The following is a 23,404-nucleotide window of genomic DNA, read 5'->3' as shown; positions in this document are numbered from 1 at the left end:
GGAAAAGCAACTTTTTCCGAGCACTTCTTTTTCCTGTTTACTGTTGGTAGTGAAGCTACGGCTGTGCTCACCTCCCAAGACTCCTGGATTTTTGGGCTTTTCCATAGGTCCTAATTCCATTCAAACTAAGTCATACTAATTTACTGTAGCTCAAATGTTTGGTGGCTTTAGGGTGAGTCACTCTAAAAACAAAAACACTCACCAGATCTTTTGGAGTCTTGTTCTGCTGCTGAGGGCGAAGAGTAATCTGGAAAAGAAAGGGTGGGACAGTTGAGAAACAGAGCACTACAGAGGTGACAAAAACAAAAGTAACAAAAGTTCCTGCAAAGTCATCTTGGGAGCACTTGCCTTCAACCACTAAACTCTGCTCATCCAGCTCATAGGTGGGGCCCAGCTTGGTGAACCCATCTGTCAAGCGTTGCAGCTCTTCATACACCTCTTGCTTTTGTAAAGTCCTTAAGAAGGGATCATGTGTGAATTTGCAGACAGAGGTGATGCTTGTGTAAGGTTTCCCATGGACTGGCCTGGAGGATGAAAACCAGAATCATTGTTATGGGACAAGAAGAAAGAAGCACAGAGCCGAATAGAATTAGGGAGAGGGATTCAGCCTCAGATTCATGCTTGTGGATAGCTATGTGATGTTTTGTGATCATAACTCAGTTTTTTTGTAGTGTCAGCTGGGTGAGAAAGGCACTTGTATAGCCTTGGAATCATCAGATCATTCAGGTTGGAAAAGACCTCTAAGGTCATCCAGTCCAACCCCAACCCATCCCACCATGCCCTCTGCCCATGTCCCTCAGTGCCACATCTCCATGTTTCTGAACACCTCCAGGGACAGTGACCCCACCACCTCCCTGGCCTGTGAAATACACCCAGTGTCTCAATCCCAGGCATTTCTAAGATAAATCAGCTCATCTTTTTTTTTTGTTTGTTCCTCCAAAGAGATGGTGAAGAAGATAAAGTAGATTTAAATCTCAGGCCAGTCAGTTATCATGACATATTTGTGAATATGTTTAATTTTTAGCTTATTTGAATAAGCCAAATGAGAGAATGAGTGTATTTTATGTGTCATCAAGAGCACAAATATTGGCAACGAGGCATAAGCACCATGGCTGTGGCTCTGAATGCCATTTCTGCTTAAATACTCTTTCTGATGAAACGTAAACACTTCCAAAGTAGGTCATACCCAAAACTCTCCACGGTACAGCCAGCAAAGTAGTTCTTCATGCTACTATTTCTGAATACATTGAGCTGATGGGAAGAAACAGAACAGTTGAGAAAAATGAGTAAATTTAATGCATCTTTAATTTGGACAGGGAAATCATTCCAAGCTATTGCTGTTAACTTACCTCTTTCTCAATTTTCTCTTTGTTCTCTTGGTACATCTGTGACCTGGAGTCCTGCAGTTCTGGGGAGTATGGGAGGTTGGTGATTCTGAATTTTAATCTGAAGCTTTCTTTCTCAGACTTGAGAGGTGTTTTGTCAGTTGCTGCTTGAATTGCTAGTTCCAAGCCTGGAAAGTGAAAGAGTTAGGATAAACTCAAAGAGAAATGGAGGTTCTTCTGCCAATCAGTGCAGAAGAAGGTGCTTGGAAGGCTTAGTTGGTAAAATGTGATGAAGTTAATAGAGTGAGTTGCACTGGGATCTGACAGCAAGTTCCCAAACTACCCTTTGAAATACCAATCTTTCTGCAATATACTAAGCCAGTCAGTTCTTCAGGAATTATATATTTGGAAAAAGGTAGATCTGTTTATTCCTCAGTGCTTGAAGTTATGGTAAGTAGTTATCACTTCACTTTTTTCTTGCTTAGCATTGAATAGTCACAGGAGCAATTGAGGACTAAAGGATAGATTGATCCAGACTGAATGGGTCAAAAAAAATGGCTAAACTCTGCCCTCTGTTCAGTAGTTCAGCTTAGTAATAGACTTTTCCCCACGTTAGAGAAGAAAATGGGGAATTCTGTGGCAATGAGATGATCTGAATGGAAACAGGGCAGCTGAGATTTAAACATACCATCTACTGAGAATTCTTGCAACTGATAGCTGCTTCCCAACCATAGTCCAGTTGTATTTGAAGTCCCATTCTGAAAAGCCTTTTCAACCACAGCCCTGTTGATGCTGGGCTCTTGCTGGAAGAAGCAATTGCAGTCAACCACTATGGATCCAGCCCTATGGACAGAAACAGAGCTTCTGAGTTAAAAATCTACTGACCAATGTGAGAGTCTCTTGTCCAAGCCTCTTCCCATGAAAGCAGGACGCTAGAGATGTGCCCAATGCTCTCTTTTTAAAAGTAGCAGAGTTCAAGTTGGGAGGAGGAAGGCAGAAGGGTACAGAGTCACCCTTCAGACCTCATTTTTAGGGGGTAAAATTGCTGATGGCAATCAGTAAATACTGATCTGGGGATACCCTACAAAAATCCTGACTGAGTCTGAGTTTGCATCAGTTAAGAAGAATTCAAACTGATGAATTCTAGGAAGCTGATAAGGCATGAACCAAATTGTTAATGGACAGGTAGAATTCTGCAAAGGACAGTACTTGGCTGCTGGGGAACAGTACTAGGGGTTGCAATCTTGTAAACCTTTTAAAATAAAGTTATATTACAGACCTTAGTCTTGTGATACTGCAGTTTAGGAACTGGTCTTGCAGGTTGCTCTGATGGTACAATTGGTTCAGCTGAAAGAAAAATGTCACGTTAAATAATGAGTTCTGGAGCTCTGGTAGATGCTTTAGGGCAGCAGGAGGGCCTGTAGATGTGGAACAATGTTATATTTTTTTTCTGAATATGCCTTCTGTTGCTGGGGTCTGACTTCCAGCTTGGTAGTCCATTTTGTCTTATTTAGACAAGCTGCCACTGTTAAACTGTGCAATTCATTGACTGATGGCTGTCATCTTGATCCATATTTCATGGACAAAACAGACTGGGATCTCAAAGCACAGAATGGTATGACTTCATTTAAAAAGCAAAAGCTGCCTAAGGCTTTGTCAGGTATGTTGATGGATTGGTGATGAAGAGAATCCGTTCCTTTCTCAGCAATTTATTATGAATGTGCTGACTTCTGAGTTGGTGACTATGTGACTACAGTGCTGAGTAAGAGTACATTTAAATTTCATGGTGCACGGATGGAGGCTTAAAACCACATGTAAACTAAAAAATTTAACTGTCTGAAAAGCCAATCTCATTTTTTAGATTCTAGAAAATTTTGTTCCCAAATGTGTTTGTTTTTTTGCTTTTTTGTTTTTTGTTTTTTGTTTTTTAATTAAGCAAACAGTAGTTTAAGTAAATACGCAGTAGTTGCTGCAAAAGTTGAACAGTGCAGATATGGTGGTATTTGAACTGCAGCTCCTTACCTTTTTGCTGATGCTTTCCAGTGCTGCTTTGTATTCTGGAGACTGAGAGTCTGGGTTAGTTAAGTTTTCACTGACTATTCTAAAGCTCAGTTTGTATCCTGTTATGGCTGGAGCTTTATTCAAGACAGGCTTTCTGGTGGTAGCTGTGTCTGTGAGGTGGAAACCTAAATTAAAAAAAGGTAGAGTGCTTTTATTTTTACAGCAGATCTATGCACACCACAAAAAAAAAATGTGGGTACGTCCATGTTTAGTTCATATGATGTAACAGTGATGTTGTGCAGGAATTTGTATGATTTAAGGGATGCAAGTGCTCTTAGACCAGCAACAACATGTTGGCTTTTTTTTTTTTTTTTTTTGCCTTAATGCCAAAACACACTGAATCCCAACAAACCAAAGGGAAAAGTTCATTAGTATTCCAGCCCTGATGGAATGGGAGAGGGAGGAGTGCTCTCCAAGTGATGAAAAATCATTGCTTTTTACTGCTCATGCATGCTTACCATTAACGTGCAGACTGTTCTTCTCTAGGCTGTAGTGTCCTAGTTTGGTGATGCCATTTGTCATGGTGCTCAGCTCGTGATAAACTGTTTCTCTGTCAAACCTGGCCATGCTGACGTTGTTTTTGTAGCTGCAGACAGCATCCACACCTGTGTCACCCCTGCGTCTCCCAGACCTAAGTGAAAATGTTAGACACACAGTTTAGGATGCTGCTGATGCTTACAGAACACCCTGTGTGATTCCTGTGGCTATGAATAAGTGCAACGCTCATTATATCTTTCAGTGGAATGTGAAGAATTGTGGCAGCATTTGAATACCAAGATAATTTCACCATAAACAAATTTGGGAATGGGAAAGCAGTTGCCACTGACTTCTATTTTCTGGCATCAGCACATGTAGTAACTTATGCAAGTATAAGTTGCGTGAGAACAGACAAATAGATAATTGAGCTTTCATGAATCTTACCTAAATCTCATCACTTTACATCCAGTGTAGACAGAGCTTATGCTGCTTCTTTTGAACAGAGGGTCAATCTATTTAAAATAATAGTAATAAAGTAAATTTGAGAACTTGAAAGCATACCAGATCACTGTAACTCAAAATGGGAAGGCCAGAGCCAGACTTACATAATGTTTGATAACTTTCTCTGTGGAAATGAATCTGCGGGAATTTGGTGCATCCAGATCTGCAGTATATTGGAAGTTGGTCAAGGTGAAATTAAGTGTGAAATGGCTGGTTGTTGGGCTTGGAGCAGTAGTTACTCTCAGATCTGTAATCAAATGGGAGAAGGATTATTATTTTACAGTACAAAAAGCTATACTTGGTTTCAGAGACATCCACAATCTTTTCAAACTTTAAGACTACTCCAAGGAACCTGTTTTTGGCAAAGCACTTACGTGATCTCTGGAGTGGTTCGTTATAACCTGAAAAGGAAATGCAAGAGAAATATTCTGTGAGTGAACCATACACTTAAAGAATGAAAGAGGGGATAATTAAATGGATGATTCAGGAATGAATCACCAGAGCCAGTCCCTGAGGGTGTGAATCTGTTAAATTCTTGCTTGGGCAGAAAGAGCCTTTTATATTATGAAGGACTACAGTGAGAAAATACATGTACTGCTTTAACTAAGTGGGGTAGAGAGATCAGGTGAAATGTTCATATGCAAGTGAATTATTGCTGTCAAGACTAAAATTAATTCACTCTTCAATGCAACGTAGAAATTAAAATCTTCAAAAATGTCAATGTGAAAATGTTCTTGGAAGCATGCACTTCATCTTACACAAATCATGCAGAAAATTCTAGAAGGATCACCTTTTCCTTACATTTACTTTTATTATTTTTTTTAAACTGAAGAGTTTCCTAAAGCCCAGTGTGGTTCCAAACTGCTCTGGTGCCTGGAGGACTGAAAGTTATGCACTTACCGTTGACATAGAGGCTCTCCTTATCCAGTTTATAGATTCCTAATTTGGTGATGTTGTTTGTCATGCTCCTTAGTTCTTGATAAACTGTAGCTTTGTCAAAATTGGGCACTTGGGAGCCATTTCTGTAGCTGCAGATGCTGTCTACTGCTGTGCTATCTCTATTCGTCACTGACCTGAGAAATCAAGTGGAATCAAGTTTAGTTGTTACTCGTTCTAAAAATCTGTGGGTTTTCTTCTGATGTTATTAAAAAGAGAAGAAAAACAAGACAAAAGAAGCAATTAAAATCTGTCCACAAATGTCAGAGATAAACTGCAGAAGTTATTCTGAGATGTTGGTGCTATAGCACAAAGGCTTTGTAAAATTAAGCACATAGAAAAATGCATAAAAGCATTATTGCTGACTTCTTGAGAAAGGAAAATAAGGTTTTAAGTATCAATCAAACGTAAGTAAATCCATTTGTCTTCCAGCTACATTGCTTACCTGAATAGTATCGCTTTGCAGCCAATGAAGTCAGGGCCAATGCTGCTTTTCCGAAGCAGAGGGTCAATCTGACAAGGAAAGGTCTCTGTGAGCATGGGTAATGCAAAACACTGGGTGATTAAGAACACCGTGATGTTAGCTTACATAATGTTGCATTATTTTCTTGGTAGAATTGAATATAGCAGAATGTGATCTCCCTAGGTCTGTAGTGAACCTGAGGTTGGTTATGGTGAAGTTCACTGTGAATTGCTGTATTATTTGTCCCGGGCTTTGTGTGTTGAATGGCTTTTCCACTGTAAGAGAGAAAAAATATGCAGATTAGCAAAAACAAACACACAAAAAATCATAAGATGCAATATTATCTGTTTTTGTCTTTTTTATAACATTTACGTAAGAAACTTATGAACATGACCATAAACTGGAGGTATATGGCAATCTCATGAGCACAGTGAAATCAGAAAAAAAAGTAAATTATATCTCTAAGTAGTTTGACAGATAAATTTTAATATACTTACATGACAGATCATGTGGTTCATTGTAATCTGAAAAGAAATGAGCAATCATTAGGAAAATATTCCAAGAATGTCTTCTGGCTCCAACTGATCAAGAGCAGCAATACTGAACATGTCATATTCCTAATGACTTCAGGGTTTGTGATTGTTTTAACTTAATGAGGCTGACAGTTTTTTGCCATCTGCTTTTTCCTATCTGATCTGAGAGATAATAAAATCACAGAATCATAGAACATCCTTGGCTGGAAGAGGCAAAGGTTCTGCACAAGACCAGCCAAAATCGAAAATCAAAACCTAAGAGAATTGCACAAACACCTCTTGTACTCTGGAGCTCTGGTACTGCAATGAATAACATGCAGAGGAGTTTCAGTGATCAAGGGTCATCTCATAAGAAATAATAAGATGATAATAAGATGTATTAAACCACACGCTTTCTCATTTGAAAATGGCCCTGATCAACATAAAGAATACCACTTAAGGCTAAAGATACCAGTGTAAAAAATGAGGCTCAGGCTGAGAAAAAGGTAATACAAAAAATATCACAGTTTCAGAAAACAGGTAGAGGAAGGTGAGCTGTGAAACCATCCACACTGAACAATACAGAAAAAGTGAAAAAGGAAACAATTATATAATGCTCAAACAACGAAACATGGAAAAAGCAGAAAAAGTGAAAAATAAGCAATAATAAAACAAAAAAAGCAAGAAAAAAAAAAAAAAAAAAGGAGATGAAAAGATGAATGGCAAATAAATAAAAAAAAATGTGATAAAAATGGAGGAAAAAAGAAAAAGACATGCACCGTTGACGTAGAGGCTGGTCCTGTCCAGGCTGTAGGGGCCCAGGCGCGTGACGGCTCTGGTCTTGTTGCTCACTTCGTGGTAAAGGCCCACCCTGTCCAAGTCAGGGCTGGAGGGCTCCTTCCTGTAGCTGCAGACGAGGTCCACGCCTGTGTTGTCGCCTTGCCTCAGGGACCTGCCAAACAGAAAGCCATGCCTGAGCACCTGGCTTCTGCACCTCATTGCTCCAAGGTCGACAGGCTTTGCGGCTGCTGAACGTGTGCGTCTCCGTGAATGCATGCTCGGCACTGCCCGGTCAGGCCGAGCTGGGGCTCCCTTCCACTCCTGCCTCCACTGAAAGTACGGCTTTGTTTCCGGAAGCCGTGGGCAGGAGGAGACTGTGGAGTCGTTCTTTGCTCAACACCATGACCCGAGGGTTAGGGGTCTGGCGGCGAGGGGAGGCTCCAAGGGCCGAGGTGGTGAGGGAGAATGAGAGCAGGGAGAAGGTCTTGGTGGTGACAGAGCGGAAGTGTGGTGGGACCGCGAGTGCTGGCATCTGAGCAGGGACCCTGGGTGGCCACCCCTACCTGAAGGCTGTCGTTGCACATCCAAGGAAATTGGGGCCAATGCTGGTGTCCTTGAGAAGGCGGTTGAGCTGGCAACGAGAAAGGTTTGTGATGAGAAGCCTGCTTGCATCGCTGGATACTTTCCAGAGCCAGTGTCAGGCAAGCTCCCCTTCCGGCCTTGGCAGCGTTGCGGGTTACGTACCAAGGTGGTCATGACCCTCTGGGTGCTGTTGAGCTTTGCCGAGTGAGGAACGTGCAGGTCGGAATCGTAGGGGAGATTGGTGATGGTGAAGTTGACGGTGAAACGCTCGAGGCCTGGAGGTGTGGTTGGCGGCCGAGTGGGAGCTGCAAGAAGCACAGATGGGGAGTGAGAGGGTGCAGGAGGACGGCTGTGAAGGCTGTGGGAGGGCCAAGGCAGTGGTGCCTGGCCAGCTATTTCTCCTCCCCAGCCGTCACTGTGATGGCAAAGTCTGGCGGGTTCTGCACTTGTCCCAGGCTTCACGAGCTCATGGGACGAGAGGCCCGCGAGGCACCCGTTGCCTTTTGGGTGCATCCTGCCCCAGTGTGGTACTCACTGGGCGTCACTGGCCGCATCACTGGCTGTTCGTTGTAACCTGGAATGAGAGAGAGACATGAGCTGGAGCTCCGTGGGGGGAAGGCGGAGGGCCAGAGGGAGGCAGCAGGAGAGGCCTTGTTCACCGTTGACGTAGAGGCTGGTCCTGTCCAGGCTGTAGGGGCCCAGGCGCGTGACGGCTCTGGTCTTGTTGCTCACTTCGTGGTAAAGGCCCACCCTGTCCAAGTCAGGGCTGGAGGGCTCCTTCCTGTAGCTGCAGACGAGGTCCACGCCTGTGTTGTCACCTTGCCTCAGGGACCTGCCAAACAGAAAGCCATGCCTGAGCACCTGGCTTCTGCACCTCATTGCTCCAAGGTCGACAGGCTTTGCGGCTGCTGAACGTGTGCGTCTCCGTGAATGCATGCTCGGCACTGCCCGGTCAGGCCGAGCTGGGGCTCCCTTCCACTCCTGCCTCCACTGAAAGTACGGCTTTGTTTCCGGAAGCCGTGGGCAGGAGGAGACTGTGGAGTCGTTCTTTGCTCAACACCATGACCCGAGGGTTAGGGGTCTGGCGGCGAGGGGAGGCTCCAAGGGCCGAGGTGGTGAGGGAGAATGAGAGCAGGGAGAAGGTCTTGGTGGTGACAGAGCGGAAGTGTGGTGGGACCGCGAGTGCTGGCATCTGAGCAGGGACCCTGGGTGGCCACCCCTACCTGAAGGCTGTCGTTGCACATCCAAGGAAATTGGGGCCAATGCTGGTGTCCTTGAGAAGGCGGTTGAGCTGGCAACGAGAAAGGTTTGTGATGAGAAGCCTGCTTGCATCGCTGGATACTTTCCAGAGCCAGTGTCAGGCAAGGTCCCCTTCCGGCCTTGGCAGCGTTGCGGGTTACGTACCAAGGTGGTCATGACCCTCTGGGTGCTGTTGAGCTTTGCCGAGTGAGGAACGTGCAGGTCGGAATCGTAGGGGAGATTGGTGATGGTGAAGTTGACGGTGAAACGCTCGAGGCCTGGAGGTGTGGTTGGCGGCCGAGTGGGAGCTGCAAGAAGCACAGATGGGGAGTGAGAGGGTGCAGGAGGACGGCTGTGAAGGCTGTGGGAGGGCCAAGGCAGTGGTGCCTGGCCAGCTATTTCTCCTCCCCAGCCGTCACTGTGATGGCAAAGTCTGGCGGGTTCTGCACTTGTCCCAGGCTTCACGAGCTCATGGGACGAGAGGCCCGCGAGGCACCCGTTGCCTTTTGGGTGCATCCTGCCCCAGTGTGGTACTCACTGGGCGTCACTGGCCGCATCACTGGCTGTTCGTTGTAACCTGGAATGAGAGAGAGACATGAGCTGGAGCTCCGTGGGGGGAAGGCGGAGGGCCAGAGGGAGGCAGCAGGAGAGGCCTTGTTCACCGTTGACGTAGAGGCTGGTCCTGTCCAGGCTGTAGGGGCCCAGGCGCGTGACGGCTCTGGTCTTGTTGCTCACTTCGTGGTAAAGGCCCACCCTGTCCAAGTCAGGGCTGGAGGGCTCCTTCCTGTAGCTGCAGACGAGGTCCACGCCTGTGTTGTCACCTTGCCTCAGGGACCTGCCAAACAGAAAGCCATGCCTGAGCACCTGGCTTCTGCACCTCATTGCTCCAAGGTCGACAGGCTTTGCGGCTGCTGAACGTGTGCGTCTCCGTGAATGCATGCTCGGCACTGCCCGGTCAGGCCGAGCTGGGGCTCCCTTCCACTCCTGCCTCCACTGAAAGTACGGCTTTGTTTCCGGAAGCCGTGGGCAGGAGGAGACTGTGGAGTCGTTCTTTGCTCAACACCATGACCCGAGGGTTAGGGGTCTGGCGGCGAGGGGAGGCTCCAAGGGCCGAGGTGGTGAGGGAGAATGAGAGCAGGGAGAAGGTCTTGGTGGTGACAGAGCGGAAGTGTGGTGGGACCGCGAGTGCTGGCATCTGAGCAGGGACCCTGGGTGGCCACCCCTACCTGAAGGCTGTCGTTGCACATCCAAGGAAATTGGGGCCAATGCTGGTGTCCTTGAGAAGGCGGTTGAGCTGGCAACGAGAAAGGTTTGTGATGAGAAGCCTGCTTGCATCGCTGGATACTTTCCAGAGCCAGTGTCAGGCAAGGTCCCCTTCCGGCCTTGGCAGCGTTGCGGGTTACGTACCAAGGTGGTCATGACCCTCTGGGTGCTGTTGAGCTTTGCCGAGTGAGGAACGTGCAGGTCGGAATCGTAGGGGAGATTGGTGATGGTGAAGTTGACGGTGAAACGCTCGAGGCCTGGAGGTGTGGTTGGCGGCCGAGTGGGAGCTGCAAGAAGCACAGATGGGGAGTGAGAGGGTGCAGGAGGACGGCTGTGAAGGCTGTGGGAGGGCCAAGGCAGTGGTGCCTGGCCAGCTATTTCTCCTCCCCAGCCGTCACTGTGATGGCAAAGTCTGGCGGGTTCTGCACTTGTCCCAGGCTTCACGAGCTCATGGGACGAGAGGCCCGCGAGGCACCCGTTGCCTTTTGGGTGCATCCTGCCCCAGTGTGGTACTCACTGGGCGTCACTGGCCGCATCACTGGCTGTTCGTTGTAACCTGGAATGAGAGAGAGACATGAGCTGGAGCTCCGTGGGGGGAAGGCGGAGGGCCAGAGGGAGGCAGCAGGAGAGGCCTTGTTCACCGTTGACGTAGAGGCTGGTCCTGTCCAGGCTGTAGGGGCCCAGGCGCGTGACGGCTCTGGTCTTGTTGCTCACTTCGTGGTAAAGGCCCACCCTGTCCAAGTCAGGGCTGGAGGGCTCCTTCCTGTAGCTGCAGACGAGGTCCACGCCTGTGTTGTCACCTTGCCTCAGGGACCTGCCAAACAGAAAGCCATGCCTGAGCACCTGGCTTCTGCACCTCATTGCTCCAAGGTCGACAGGCTTTGCGGCTGCTGAACGTGCGCGTCTCCGTGAATGCATGCTCGGCACTGCCCGGTCAGGCCGAGCTGGGGCTCCCTTCCACTCCTGCCTCCACTGAAAGTACGGCTTTGTTTCCGGAAGCCGTGGGCAGGAGGAGACTGAGGAGTCGTTCTTTGCTCAACACCATGACCCGAGGGTTAGGGGTCTGGCGGCGAGGGGAGGCTCCAAGGGCCGAGGTGGTGAGGGAGAATGAGAGCAGGGAGAAGGTCTTGGTGGTGACAGAGCGGAAGTGTGGTGGGACCGCGAGTGCTGGCATCTGAGCAGGGACCCTGGGTGGCCACCCCTACCTGAAGGCTGTCGTTGCACATCCAAGGAAATTGGGGCCAATGCTGGTGTCCTTGAGAAGGCGGTTGAGCTGGCAACGAGAAAGGTTTGTGATGAGAATCCTGCTTGCATCGCTGGATACTTTCCAGAGCCAGTGTCAGGCAAGGTCCCCTTCCGGCCTTGGCAGCGTTGTGGGTTACGTACCAAGGTGGTCATGACCCTCTGGGTGCTGTTGAGCTTTGCCGAGTGAGGAACGTGTAGGTCGGAATCGTAGGGGAGATTGGTGATGGTGAAGTTGACGGTGAAACGCTCGAGGCCTGGAGGTGTGGTTGGCGGCCGAGTGGGAGCTGCAAGAAGCACAGATGGGGAGTGAGAGGGTGCAGGAGGACGGCTGTGAAGGCTGTGGGAGGGCCAAGGCAGTGGTGCCTGGCCAGCTATTTCTCCTCCCCAGCCGTCACTGTGATGGCAAAGTCTGGCGGGTTCTGCACTTGTCCCAGGCTTCACGAGCTCATGGGACGAGAGGCCCGCGAGGCACCCGTTGCCTTTTGGGTGCATCCTGCCCCAGTGTGGTACTCACTGGGCGTCACTGGCCGCATCACTGGCTGTTCGTTGTAACCTGGAATGAGAGAGAGACATGAGCTGGAGCTCCGTGGGGGGAAGGCGGAGGGCCAGAGGGAGGCAGCAGGAGAGGCCTTGTTCACCGTTGACGTAGAGGCTGGTCCTGTCCAGGCTGTAGGGGCCCAGGCGCGTGACGGCTCTGGTCTTGTTGCTCACTTCGTGGTAAAGGCCCACCCTGTCCAAGTCAGGGCTGGAGGGCTCCTTCCTGTAGCTGCAGACGAGGTCCACGCCTGTGTTGTCGCCTTGCCTCAGGGACCTGCCAAACAGAAAGCCATGCCTGAGCACCTGGCTTCTGCACCTCATTGCTCCAAGGTCGACAGGCTTTGCGGCTGCTGAACGTGTGCATCTCCGTGAATGCATGCTCGGCACTGCCCGGTCAGGCCGAGCTGGGGCTCCCTTCCACTCCTGCCTCCACTGAAAGTACGGCTTTGTTTCCGGAAGCCGTGGGCAGGAGGAGACTGTGGAGTCGTTCTTTGCTCAGCACCATGACCCGAGGGTTAGGGGTCTGGCGGCGAGGGGAGGCTCCAAGGGCCGAGGTGGTGAGGGAGAATGAGAGCAGGGAGAAGGTCTTGGTGGTGACAGAGCGGAAGTGTGGTGGGACCGCGAGTGCTGGCATCTGAGCAGGGACCCTGGGTGGCCACCCCTACCTGAAGGCTGTCGTTGCACATCCAAGGAAATTGGGGCCAATGCTGGTGTCCTTGAGAAGGCGGTTGAGCTGGCAACGAGAAAGGTTTGTGATGAGAAGCCTGCTTGCATCACTGGATACTTTCCAGAGCCAGTGTCAGGCAAGGTCCCCTTCCGGCCTTGTCAGCGTTGCGGGTTACGTACCAAGGTGGTCATGACCCTCTGGGTGCTGTTGAGCTTTGCCGAGTGAGGAACGTGCAGGTCGGAATCGTAGGGGAGATTGGTGATGGTGAAGTTGACGGTGAAACGCTCGAGGCCTGGAGGTGTGGTTGGCGGCCGAGTGGGAGCTGCAAGAAGCACAGATGGGGAGTGAGAGGGTGCAGGAGGACGGCTGTGAAGGCTGTGGGAGGGCCAAGGCAGTGGTGCCTGGCCAGCTATTTCTCCTCCCCAGCCGTCACTGTGATGGCAAAGTCTGGCGGGTTCTGCACTTGTCCCAGGCTTCACGAGCTCATGGGACGAGAGGCCCGCGAGGCACCCGTTGCCTTTTGGGTGCATCCTGCCCCAGTGTGGTACTCACTGGGCGTCACTGGCCGCATCACTGGCTGTTCGTTGTAACCTGGAATGAGAGAGAGACATGAGCTGGAGCTCCGTGGGGGGAAGGCGGAGGGCCAGAGGGAGGCAGCAGGAGAGGCCTTGTTCACCGTTGACGTAGAGGCTGGTCCTGTCCAGGCTGTAGGGGCCCAGGCGCGTGACGGCTCTGGTCTTGTTGCTCACTTCGTGGTAAAGGCCCACCCTGTCCAAGTCAGGGCTGGAGGGCTCCTTCCTGTAGCTGCAGACGAGGTCCACGCCTGTGTTGTCGCCTTGCCTCAGGGACCTGCCAAACAGAAAGCCATGCCTGAGCACCTGGCTTCTGCACCTCATTGCTCCAAGGTCGACAGGCTTTGCGGCTGCTGAACGTGTGCGTCTCCGTGAATGCATGCTCGGCACTGCCCGGTCAGGCCGAGCTGGGGCTCCCTTCCACTCCTGCCTCCACTGAAAGTACGGCTTTGTTTCCGGAAGCCGTGGGCAGGAGGAGACTGTGGAGTCGTTCTTTGCTCAGCACCATGACCCGAGGGTTAGGGGTCTGGCGGCGAGGGGAGGCTCCAAGGGCCGAGGTGGTGAGGGAGAATGAGAGCAGGGAGAAGGTCTTGGTGGTGACAGAGCGGAAGTGTGGCGGGACCGCGAGTGCTGGCATCTGAGCAGGGACCCTGGGTGGCCACCCCTACCTGAAGGCTGTCGTTGCACATCCAAGGAAATTGGGGCCAATGCTGGTGTCCTTGAGAAGGCGGTTGAGCTGGCAACGAGAAAGGTTTGTGATGAGAAGCCTGCTTGCATCGCTGGATACTTTCCAGAGCCAGTGTCAGGCAAGCTCCCCTTCCGGCCTTGGCAGCGTTGCGGGTTACGTACCAAGGTGGTCATGACCCTCTGGGTGCTGTTGAGCTTTGCCGAGTGAGGAACGTGCAGGTCGGAATCGTAGGGGAGATTGGTGATGGTGAAGTTGACGGTGAAACGCTCGAGGCCTGGAGGTGTGGTTGGCGGCCGAGTGGGAGCTGCAAGAAGCACAGATGGGGAGTGAGAGGGTGCAGGAGGACGGCTGTGAAGGCTGTGGGAGGGCCAAGGCAGTGGTGCCTGGCCAGCTATTTCTCCTCCCCAGCTGTCACTGTGATGGCAAAGTCTGGCGGGTTCTGCACTTGTCCCAGGCTTCACGAGCTCATGGGACGAGAGGCCCGCGAGGCACCCGTTGCCTTTTGGGTGCATCCTGCCCCAGTGCGGTACTCACTGGGCGTCACTGGCCGCATCACTGGCTGTTCGTTGTAACCTGGAATGAGAGAGAGAGAGACATGAGCTGGAGCTCCGTGGGGGGAAGGCGGAGGGCCAGAGGGAGGCAGCAGGAGAGGCCTTGTTCACCGTTGATGTAGAGGCTGGTCCTGTCCAGGCTGTAGGGGCCCAGGCGCGTGACGGCTCTGGTCTTGTTGCTCACTTCGTGGTAAAGGCCCACCCTGTCCAAGTCAGGGCTGGAGGGCTCCTTCCTGTAGCTGCAGACGAGGTCCACGCCTGTGTTGTCGCCTTGCCTCAGGGACCTGCCAAACAGAAAGCCATGCCTGAGCACCTGGCTTCTGCACCTCATTGCTCCAAGGTCGACAGGCTTTGCGGCTGCTGAACGTGTGCGTCTCCGTGAATGCATGCTCGGCACTGCCCGGTCAGGCCGAGCTGGGGCTCCCTTCCACTCCTGCCTCCACTGAAAGTACGGCTTTGTTTCCGGAAGCCGTGGGCAGGAGGAGACTGTGGAGTCGTTCTTTGCTCAGCACCATGACCCGAGGGTTAGGGGTCTGGCGGCGAGGGGAGGCTCCAAGGGCCGAGGTGGTGAGGGAGAATGAGAGCAGGGAGAAGGTCTTGGTGGTGACAGAGCGGAAGTGTGGCGGGACCGCGAGTGCTGGCATCTGAGCAGGGACCCTGGGTGGCCACCCCTACCTGAAGGCTGTCGTTGCACATCCAAGGAAATTGGGGCCAATGCTGGTGTCCTTGAGAAGGCGGTTGAGCTGGCAACGAGAAAGGTTTGTGATGAGAAGCCTGCTTGCATCGCTGGATACTTTCCAGAGCCAGTGTCAGGCAAGCTCCCCTTCCGGCCTTGGCAGCGTTGCGGGTTACGTACCAAGGTGGTCATGACCCTCTGGGTGCTGTTGAGCTTTGCCGAGTGAGGAACGTGCAGGTCGGAATCGTAGGGGAGATTGGTGATGGTGAAGTTGACGGTGAAACGCTCGAGGCCTGGAGGTGTGGTTGGCGGCCGAGTGGGAGCTGCAAGAAGCACAGATGGGGAGTGAGAGGGTGCAGGAGGACGGCTGTGAAGGCTGTGGGAGGGCCAAGGCAGTGGTGCCTGGCCAGCTATTTCTCCTCCCCAGCCGTCACTGTGATGGCAAAGTCTGGCGGGTTCTGCACTTGTCCCAGGCTTCACGAGCTCATGGGACGAGAGGCCCGCGAGGCACCCGTTGCCTTTTGGGTGCATCCTGCCCCAGTGCGGTACTCACTGGGCGTCACTGGCCGCATCACTGGCTGTTCGTTGTAACCTGGAATGAGAGAGAGACATGAGCTGGAGCTCCGTGGGGGGAAGGCGGAGGGCCAGAGGGAGGCAGCAGGAGAGGCCTTGTTCACCGTTGACGTAGAGGCTGGTCCTGTCCAGGCTGTAGGGGCCCAGGCGCGTGACGGCTCTGGTCTTGTTGCTCACTTCGTGGTAAAGGCCCACCCTGTCCAAGTCAGGGCTGGAGGGCTCCTTCCTGTAGCTGCAGACGAGGTCCACGCCTGTGTTGTCGCCTTGCCTCAGGGACCTGCCAAACAGAAAGCCATGCCTGAGCACCTGGCTTCTGCACCTCGTTGCTCCAAGGTCGACAGGCTTTGCGGCTGCTGAACGTGTGCGTCTCCGTGAATGCATGCTCGGCACTGCCCTGTCAGGCCGAGCTGGGGCTCCCTTCCACTCCTGCCTCCACTGAAAGTACGGCTTTGTTTCCGGAAGCCGTGGGCAGGAGGAGACTGTGGAGTCGTTCTTTGCTCAGCACCATGACCCGAGGGTTAGGGGTCTGGCGGCGAGGGGAGGCTCCAAGGGCCGAGGTGGTGAGGGAGAATGAGAGCAGGGAGAAGGTCTTGGTGGTGACAGAGCGGAAGTGTGGTGGGACCGCGAGTGCTGGCATCTGAGCAGGGACCCTGGGTGGCCACCCCTACCTGAAGGCTGTCGTTGCACATCCAAGGAAATTGGGGCCAATGCTGGTGTCCTTGAGAAGGCGGTTGAGCTGGCAACGAGAAAGGTTTGTGATGAGAAGCCTGCTTGCATCGCTGGATACTTTCCAGAGCCAGTGTCAGGCAAGCTCCCCTTCCGGCCTTGGCAGCGTTGCGGGTTACGTACCAAGGTGGTCATGACCCTCTGGGTGCTGTTGAGCTTTGCCGAGTGAGGAACGTGCAGGTCGGAATCGTAGGGGAGATTGGTGATGGTGAAGTTGACGGTGAAACGCTCGAGGCCTGGAGGTGTGGTTGGCGGCCGAGTGGGAGCTGCAAGAAGCACAGATGGGGAGTGAGAGGGTGCAGGAGGACGGCTGTGAAGGCTGTGGGAGGGCCAAGGCAGTGGTGCCTGGCCAGCTATTTCTCCTCCCCAGCCGTCACTGTGATGGCAAAGTCTGGCGGGTTCTGCACTTGTCCCAGGCTTCACGAGCTCATGGGACGAGAGGCCCGCGAGGCACCCGTTGCCTTTTGGGTGCATCCTGCCCCAGTGCGGTACTCACTGGGCGTCACTGGCCGCATCACTGGCTGTTCGTTGTAACCTGGAATGAGAGAGAGAGAGACATGAGCTGGAGCTCCGTGGGGGGAAGGCGGAGGGCCAGAGGGAGGCAGGAGGAGAGGCCTTGTTCACCGTTGACGTAGAGGCTGGTCCTGTCCAGGCTGTAGGGGCCCAGGCGCGTGACGGCTCTGGTCTTGTTGCTCACTTCGTGGTAAAGGCCCACCCTGTCCAAGTCAGGGCTGGAGGGCTCCTTCCTGTAGCTGCAGACGAGGTCCACGCCTGTGTTGTCGCCTTGCCTCAGGGACCTGCCAAACAGAAAGCCATGCCTGAGCACCTGGCTTCTGCACCTCATTGCTCCAAGGTCGACAGGCTTTGCGGCTGCTGAACGTGTGCGTCTCCGTGAATGCATGCTCGGCACTGCCCGGTCAGGCCGAGCTGGGGCTCCCTTCCACTCCTGCCTCCACTGAAAGTACGGCTTTGTTTCCGGAAGCCGTGGGCAGGAGGAGACTGTGGAGTCGTTCTTTGCTCAACACCATGACCCGAGGGTTAGGGGTCTGGCGGCGAGGGGAGGCTCCAAGGGCCGAGGTGGTGAGGGAGAATGAGAGCAGGGAGAAGGTCTTGGTGGTGACAGAGCGGAAGTGTGGTGGGACCGCGAGTGCTGGCATCTGAGCAGGGACCCTGGGTGGCCACCCCTACCTGAAGGCTGTCGTTGCACATCCAAGGAAATTGGGGCCAATGCTGGTGTCCTTGAGAAGGCGGTTGAGCTGGCAACGAGAAAGGTTTGTGATGAGAAGCCTGCTTGCATCGCTGGATACTTTCCAGAGCCAGTGTCAGGCAAGGTCCCCTTCCGGCCTTGTCAGCGTTGCGGGTTACGTACCAAGGTGGTCATGACCCTCTGGGTGCTGTTGAGCTTTGCCGAGTGAGGAACGTGCAGGTCGGAATCGTAGGGGAGATTGGTGATGGTGAAGTTGACGGTGAAACGCTCGAGGCCTGGAGGTGTGGTTGGCGGCCGAGTGGGAGCTGCAAGAAGCACAGATGGGGAGTGAGAGGGTGCAGGAGGACGGCTGTGAAGGCTGTGGGAGGGCCAAGGCAGTGGTGCCTGGCCAGCTATTTCTCCTCCCCAGCCGTCACTGTGATGGCAAAGTCTGGCGGGTTCTGCACTTGTCCCAGGCTTCACGAGCTCATGGGACGAGAGGCCCGCGAGGCACCCGTTGCCTTTTGGGTGCATCCTGCCCCAGTGCGGTACTCACTGGGCGTCACTGGCCGCATCACTGGCTGTTCGTTGTAACCTGGAATGAGAGAGAGAGAGACATGAGCTGGAGCTCCGTGGGGGGAAGGCGGAGGGCCAGAGGGAGGCAGGAGGAGAGGCCTTGTTCACCGTTGACGTAGAGGCTGGTCCTGTCCAGGCTGTAGGGGCCCAGGCGCGTGACGGCTCTGGTCTTGTTGCTCACTTCGTGGTAAAGGCCCACCCTGTCCAAGTCAGGGCTGGAGGGCTCCTTCCTGTAGCTGCAGACGAGGTCCACGCCTGTGTTGTCGCCTTGCCTCAGGGACCTGCCAAACAGAAAGCCATGCCTGAGCACCTGGCTTCTGCACCTCATTGCTCCAAGGTCGACAGGCTTTGCGGCTGCTGAACGTGTGCGTCTCCGTGAATGCATGCTCGGCACTGCCCGGTCAGGCCGAGCTGGGGCTCCCTTCCACTCCTGCCTCCACTGAAAGTACGGCTTTGTTTCCGGAAGCCGTGGGCAGGAGGAGACTGTGGAGTCGTTCTTTGCTCAACACCATGACCCGAGGGTTAGGGGTCTGGCGGCGAGGGGAGGCTCCAAGGGCCGAGGTGGTGAGGGAGAATGAGAGCAGGGAGAAGGTCTTGGTGGTGACAGAGCGGAAGTGTGGTGGGACCGCGAGTGCTGGCATCTGAGCAGGGACCCTGGGTGGCCACCCCTACCTGAAGGCTGTCGTTGCACATCCAAGGAAATTGGGGCCAATGCTGGTGTCCTTGAGAAGGCGGTTGAGCTGGCAACGAGAAAGGTTTGTGATGAGAAGCCTGCTTGCATCGCTGGATACTTTCCAGAGCCAGTGTCAGGCAAGGTCCCCTTCCGGCCTTGTCAGCGTTGCGGGTTACGTACCAAGGTGGTCATGACCCTCTGGGTGCTGTTGAGCTTTGCCGAGTGAGGAACGTGCAGGTCGGAATCGTAGGGGAGATTGGTGATGGTGAAGTTGACGGTGAAACGCTCGAGGCCTGGAGGTGTGGTTGGCGGCCGAGTGGGAGCTGCAAGAAGCACAGATGGGGAGTGAGAGGGTGCAGGAGGACGGCTGTGAAGGCTGTGGGAGGGCCAAGGCAGTGGTGCCTGGCCAGCTATTTCTCCTCCCCAGCCGTCACTGTGATGGCAAAGTCTGGCGGGTTCTGCACTTGTCCCAGGCTTCACGAGCTCATGGGACGAGAGGCCCGCGAGGCACCCGTTGCCTTTTGGGTGCATCCTGCCCCAGTGCGGTACTCACTGGGCGTCACTGGCCGCATCACTGGCTGTTCGTTGTAACCTGGAATGAGAGAGAGACATGAGCTGGAGCTCCGTGGGGGGAAGGCGGAGGGCCAGAGGGAGGCAGCAGGAGAGGCCTTGTTCACCGTTGACGTAGAGGCTGGTCCTGTCCAGGCTGTAGGGGCCCAGGCGCGTGACGGCTCTGGTCTTGTTGCTCACTTCGTGGTAAAGGCCCACCCTGTCCAAGTCAGGGCTGGAGGGCTCCTTCCTGTAGCTGCAGACGAGGTCCACGCCTGTGTTGTCGCCTTGCCTCAGGGACCTGCCAAACAGAAAGCCATGCCTGAGCACCTGGCTTCTGCACCTCGTTGCTCCAAGGTCGACAGGCTTTGCGGCTGCTGAACGTGTGCGTCTCCGTGAATGCATGCTCGGCACTGCCCGGTCAGGCCGAGCTGGGGCTCCCTTCCACTCCTGCCTCCACTGAAAGTACGGCTTTGTTTCCGGAAGCCGTGGGCAGGAGGAGACTGTGGAGTCGTTCTTTGCTCAGCACCATGACCCGAGGGTTAGGGGTCTGGCGGCGAGGGGAGGCTCCAAGGGCCGAGGTGGTGAGGGAGAATGAGAGCAGGGAGAAGGTCTTGGTGGTGACAGAGCGGAAGTGTGGTGGGACCGCGAGTGCTGGCATCTGAGCAGGGACCCTGGGTGGCCACCCCTACCTGAAGGCTGTCGTTGCACATCCAAGGAAATTGGGGCCAATGCTGGTGTCCTTGAGAAGGCGGTTGAGCTGGCAACGAGAAAGGTTTGTGATGAGAAGCCTGCTTGCATCGCTGGATACTTTCCAGAGCCAGTGTCAGGCAAGGTCCCCTTCCGGCCTTGTCAGCGTTGCGGGTTACGTACCAAGGTGGTCATGACCCTCTGGGTGCTGTTGAGCTTTGCCGAGTGAGGAACGTGCAGGTCGGAATCGTAGGGGAGATTGGTGATGGTGAAGTTGACGGTGAAACGCTCGAGGCCTGGAGGTGTGGTTGGCGGCCGAGTGGGAGCTGCAAGAAGCACAGATGGGGAGTGAGAGGGTGCAGGAGGACGGCTGTGAAGGCTGTGGGAGGGCCAAGGCAGTGGTGCCTGGCCAGCTATTTCTCCTCCCCAGCCGTCACTGTGATGGCAAAGTCTGGCGGGTTCTGCACTTGTCCCAGGCTTCACGAGCTCATGGGACGAGAGGCCCGCGAGGCACCCGTTGCCTTTTGGGTGCATCCTGCCCCAGTGCGGTACTCACTGGGCGTCACTGGCCGCATCACTGGCTGTTCGTTGTAACCTGGAATGAGAGAGAGAGAGACATGAGCTGGAGCTCCGTGGGGGGAAGGCGGAGGGCCAGAGGGAGGCAGGAGGAGAGGCCTTGTTCACCGTTGACGTAGAGGCTGGTCCTGTCCAGGCTGTAGGGGCCCAGGCGCGTGACGGCTCTGGTCTTGTTGCTCACTTCGTGGTAAAGGCCCACCCTGTCCAAGTCAGGGCTGGAGGGCTCCTTCCTGTAGCTGCAGACGAGGTCCACGCCTGTGTTGTCGCCTTGCCTCAGGGACCTGCCAAACAGAAAGCCATGCCTGAGCACCTGGCTTCTGCACCTCGTTGCTCCAAGGTCGACAGGCTTTGCGGCTGCTGAACGTGTGCGTCTCCGTGAATGCATGCTCGGCACTGCCCGGTCAGGCCGAGCTGGGGCTCCCTTCCACTCCTGCCTCCACTGAAAGTACGGCTTTGTTTCCGGAAGCCGTGGGCAGGAGGAGACTGTGGAGTCGTTCTTTGCTCAGCACCATGACCCGAGGGTTAGGGGTCTGGCGGCGAGGGGAGGCTCCAAGGGCCGAGGTGGTGAGGGAGAATGAGAGCAGGGAGAAGGTCTTGGTGGTGACAGAGCGGAAGTGTGGCGGGACCACGAGTGCTGGCATCTGAGCAGGGACCCTGGGTGGCCACCCCTACCTGAAGGCTGTCGTTGCACATCCAAGGAAATTGGGGCCAATGCTGGTGTCCTTGAGAAGGCGGTTGAGCTGGCAACGAGAAAGGTTTGTGATGAGAAGCCTGCTTGCATCGCTGGATACTTTCCAGAGCCAGTGTCAGGCAAGGTCCCCTTCCGGCCTTGTCAGCGTTGCGGGTTACGTACCAAGGTGGTCATGACCCTCTGGGTGCTGTTGAGCTTTGCCGAGTGAGGAACGTGCAGGTCGGAATCGTAGGGGAGATTGGTGATGGTGAAGTTGACGGTGAAACGCTCGAGGCCTGGAGGTGTGGTTGGCGGCCGAGTGGGAGCTGCAAGAAGCACAGATGGGGAGTGAGAGGGTGCAGGAGGACGGCTGTGAAGGCTGTGGGAGGGCCAAGGCAGTGGTGCCTGGCCAGCTATTTCTCCTCCCCAGCCGTCACTGTGATGGCAAAGTCTGGCGGGTTCTGCACTTGTCCCAGGCTTCACGAGCTCATGGGACGAGAGGCCCGCGAGGCACCCGTTGCCTTTTGGGTGCATCCTGCCCCAGTGCGGTACTCACTGGGCGTCACTGGCCGCATCACTGGCTGTTCGTTGTAACCTGGAATGAGAGAGAGACATGAGCTGGAGCTCCGTGGGGGGAAGGCGGAGGGCCAGAGGGAGGCAGCAGGAGAGGCCTTGTTCACCGTTGACGTAGAGGCTGGTCCTGTCCAGGCTGTAGGGGCCCAGGCGCGTGACGGCTCTGGTCTTGTTGCTCACTTCGTGGTAAAGGCCCACCCTGTCCAAGTCAGGGCTGGAGGGCTCCTTCCTGTAGCTGCAGACGAGGTCCACGCCTGTGTTGTCGCCTTGCCTCAGGGACCTGCCAAACAGAAAGCCATGCCTGAGCACCTGGCTTCTGCACCTCGTTGCTCCAAGGTCGACAGGCTTTGCGGCTGCTGAACGTGTGCGTCTCCGTGAATGCATGCTCGGCACTGCCCGGTCAGGCCGAGCTGGGGCTCCCTTCCACTCCTGCCTCCACTGAAAGTACGGCTTTGTTTCCGGAAGCCGTGGGCAGGAGGAGACTGTGGAGTCGTTCTTTGCTCAGCACCATGACCCGAGGGTTAGGGGTCTGGCGGCGAGGGGAGGCTCCAAGGGCCGAGGTGGTGAGGGAGAATGAGAGCAGGGAGAAGGTCTTGGTGGTGACAGAGCGGAAGTGTGGTGGGACCGCGAGTGCTGGCATCTGAGCAGGGACCCTGGGTGGCCACCCCTACCTGAAGGCTGTCGTTGCACATCCAAGGAAATTGGGGCCAATGCTGGTGTCCTTGAGAAGGCGGTTGAGCTGGCAACGAGAAAGGTTTGTGATGAGAAGCCTGCTTGCATCGCTGGATACTTTCCAGAGCCAGTGTCAGGCAAGGTCCCCTTCCGGCCTTGTCAGCGTTGCGGGTTACGTACCAAGGTGGTCATGACCCTCTGGGTGCTGTTGAGCTTTGCCGAGTGAGGAACGTGCAGGTCGGAATCGTAGGGGAGATTGGTGATGGTGAAGTTGACGGTGAAACGCTCGAGGCCTGGAGGTGTGGTTGGCGGCCGAGTGGGAGCTGCAAGAAGCACAGATGGGGAGTGAGAGGGTGCAGGAGGACGGCTGTGAAGGCTGTGGGAGGGCCAAGGCAGTGGTGCCTGGCCAGCTATTTCTCCTCCCCAGCCGTCACTGTGATGGCAAAGTCTGGCGGGTTCTGCACTTGTCCCAGGCTTCACGAGCTCATGGGACGAGAGGCCCGCGAGGCACCCGTTGCCTTTTGGGTGCATCCTGCCCCAGTGCGGTACTCACTGGGCGTCACTGGCCGCATCACTGGCTGTTCGTTGTAACCTGGAATGAGAGAGAGACATGAGCTGGAGCTCCGTGGGGGGAAGGCGGAGGGCCAGAGGGAGGCAGCAGGAGAGGCCTTGTTCACCGTTGACGTAGAGGCTGGTCCTGTCCAGGCTGTAGGGGCCCAGGCGCGTGACGGCTCTGGTCTTGTTGCTCACTTCGTGGTAAAGGCCCACCCTGTCCAAGTCAGGGCTGGAGGGCTCCTTCCTGTAGCTGCAGACGAGGTCCACGCCTGTGTTGTCGCCTTGCCTCAGGGACCTGCCAAACAGAAAG

The 23,404-nt window shown here is 54.3% G+C and overlaps 1 protein-coding gene across 1 annotated transcript in view; it reads right to left on the bottom strand.

The window, feature by feature from the left end:
* Nucleotides 1-182: 182 nt before the first annotated feature.
* The window catches only part of MUC16 (mucin 16, cell surface associated), a 47,626-nt gene continuing 24,404 nt past the window's right edge, over nucleotides 183-23,404 (bottom strand). Inside the window, exons 24-88 of the mRNA XM_048927234.1 lie at nucleotides 23,217-23,389; nucleotides 23,093-23,131; nucleotides 22,720-22,862; nucleotides 22,539-22,606; nucleotides 21,975-22,147; nucleotides 21,851-21,889; nucleotides 21,478-21,620; nucleotides 21,297-21,364; nucleotides 20,733-20,905; nucleotides 20,605-20,643; nucleotides 20,232-20,374; nucleotides 20,051-20,118; nucleotides 19,487-19,659; nucleotides 19,363-19,401; nucleotides 18,990-19,132; nucleotides 18,809-18,876; nucleotides 18,245-18,417; nucleotides 18,117-18,155; nucleotides 17,744-17,886; nucleotides 17,563-17,630; nucleotides 16,999-17,171; nucleotides 16,871-16,909; nucleotides 16,498-16,640; nucleotides 16,317-16,384; nucleotides 15,753-15,925; nucleotides 15,629-15,667; nucleotides 15,256-15,398; nucleotides 15,075-15,142; nucleotides 14,511-14,683; nucleotides 14,383-14,421; nucleotides 14,010-14,152; nucleotides 13,829-13,896; nucleotides 13,265-13,437; nucleotides 13,141-13,179; nucleotides 12,768-12,910; nucleotides 12,587-12,654; nucleotides 12,023-12,195; nucleotides 11,899-11,937; nucleotides 11,526-11,668; nucleotides 11,345-11,412; nucleotides 10,781-10,953; nucleotides 10,657-10,695; nucleotides 10,284-10,426; nucleotides 10,103-10,170; nucleotides 9,539-9,711; nucleotides 9,415-9,453; nucleotides 9,042-9,184; nucleotides 8,861-8,928; nucleotides 8,297-8,469; nucleotides 8,173-8,211; nucleotides 7,800-7,942; nucleotides 7,619-7,686; nucleotides 7,055-7,227; nucleotides 5,890-6,038; nucleotides 5,746-5,813; nucleotides 5,265-5,437; nucleotides 4,651-4,765; nucleotides 3,845-4,017; nucleotides 3,348-3,511; nucleotides 2,605-2,672; nucleotides 2,014-2,168; nucleotides 1,350-1,513; nucleotides 1,187-1,251; nucleotides 349-524; nucleotides 183-247 (exon numbers count right to left, since the gene is read on the bottom strand). Coding sequence (XP_048783191.1) covers nucleotides 183-247; nucleotides 349-524; nucleotides 1,187-1,251; nucleotides 1,350-1,513; nucleotides 2,014-2,168; nucleotides 2,605-2,672; nucleotides 3,348-3,511; nucleotides 3,845-4,017; nucleotides 4,651-4,765; nucleotides 5,265-5,437; nucleotides 5,746-5,813; nucleotides 5,890-6,038; nucleotides 7,055-7,227; nucleotides 7,619-7,686; nucleotides 7,800-7,942; nucleotides 8,173-8,211; nucleotides 8,297-8,469; nucleotides 8,861-8,928; nucleotides 9,042-9,184; nucleotides 9,415-9,453; nucleotides 9,539-9,711; nucleotides 10,103-10,170; nucleotides 10,284-10,426; nucleotides 10,657-10,695; nucleotides 10,781-10,953; nucleotides 11,345-11,412; nucleotides 11,526-11,668; nucleotides 11,899-11,937; nucleotides 12,023-12,195; nucleotides 12,587-12,654; nucleotides 12,768-12,910; nucleotides 13,141-13,179; nucleotides 13,265-13,437; nucleotides 13,829-13,896; nucleotides 14,010-14,152; nucleotides 14,383-14,421; nucleotides 14,511-14,683; nucleotides 15,075-15,142; nucleotides 15,256-15,398; nucleotides 15,629-15,667; nucleotides 15,753-15,925; nucleotides 16,317-16,384; nucleotides 16,498-16,640; nucleotides 16,871-16,909; nucleotides 16,999-17,171; nucleotides 17,563-17,630; nucleotides 17,744-17,886; nucleotides 18,117-18,155; nucleotides 18,245-18,417; nucleotides 18,809-18,876; nucleotides 18,990-19,132; nucleotides 19,363-19,401; nucleotides 19,487-19,659; nucleotides 20,051-20,118; nucleotides 20,232-20,374; nucleotides 20,605-20,643; nucleotides 20,733-20,905; nucleotides 21,297-21,364; nucleotides 21,478-21,620; nucleotides 21,851-21,889; nucleotides 21,975-22,147; nucleotides 22,539-22,606; nucleotides 22,720-22,862; nucleotides 23,093-23,131; nucleotides 23,217-23,389 — 7,207 coding nt within the window. The remainder of the gene's footprint in view (nucleotides 248-348; nucleotides 525-1,186; nucleotides 1,252-1,349; nucleotides 1,514-2,013; nucleotides 2,169-2,604; nucleotides 2,673-3,347; nucleotides 3,512-3,844; nucleotides 4,018-4,650; nucleotides 4,766-5,264; nucleotides 5,438-5,745; nucleotides 5,814-5,889; nucleotides 6,039-7,054; nucleotides 7,228-7,618; nucleotides 7,687-7,799; nucleotides 7,943-8,172; nucleotides 8,212-8,296; nucleotides 8,470-8,860; nucleotides 8,929-9,041; nucleotides 9,185-9,414; nucleotides 9,454-9,538; nucleotides 9,712-10,102; nucleotides 10,171-10,283; nucleotides 10,427-10,656; nucleotides 10,696-10,780; nucleotides 10,954-11,344; nucleotides 11,413-11,525; nucleotides 11,669-11,898; nucleotides 11,938-12,022; nucleotides 12,196-12,586; nucleotides 12,655-12,767; nucleotides 12,911-13,140; nucleotides 13,180-13,264; nucleotides 13,438-13,828; nucleotides 13,897-14,009; nucleotides 14,153-14,382; nucleotides 14,422-14,510; nucleotides 14,684-15,074; nucleotides 15,143-15,255; nucleotides 15,399-15,628; nucleotides 15,668-15,752; nucleotides 15,926-16,316; nucleotides 16,385-16,497; nucleotides 16,641-16,870; nucleotides 16,910-16,998; nucleotides 17,172-17,562; nucleotides 17,631-17,743; nucleotides 17,887-18,116; nucleotides 18,156-18,244; nucleotides 18,418-18,808; nucleotides 18,877-18,989; nucleotides 19,133-19,362; nucleotides 19,402-19,486; nucleotides 19,660-20,050; nucleotides 20,119-20,231; nucleotides 20,375-20,604; nucleotides 20,644-20,732; nucleotides 20,906-21,296; nucleotides 21,365-21,477; nucleotides 21,621-21,850; nucleotides 21,890-21,974; nucleotides 22,148-22,538; nucleotides 22,607-22,719; nucleotides 22,863-23,092; nucleotides 23,132-23,216; nucleotides 23,390-23,404) is intronic.

This window comes from Lagopus muta, chromosome 26 (assembly GCF_023343835.1).
Source record: "Lagopus muta isolate bLagMut1 chromosome 26, bLagMut1 primary, whole genome shotgun sequence".
NCBI lineage: Eukaryota > Metazoa > Chordata > Aves > Galliformes > Phasianidae > Lagopus > Lagopus muta.
This window is presented reverse-complemented; position numbering and strand designations above follow the sequence as displayed.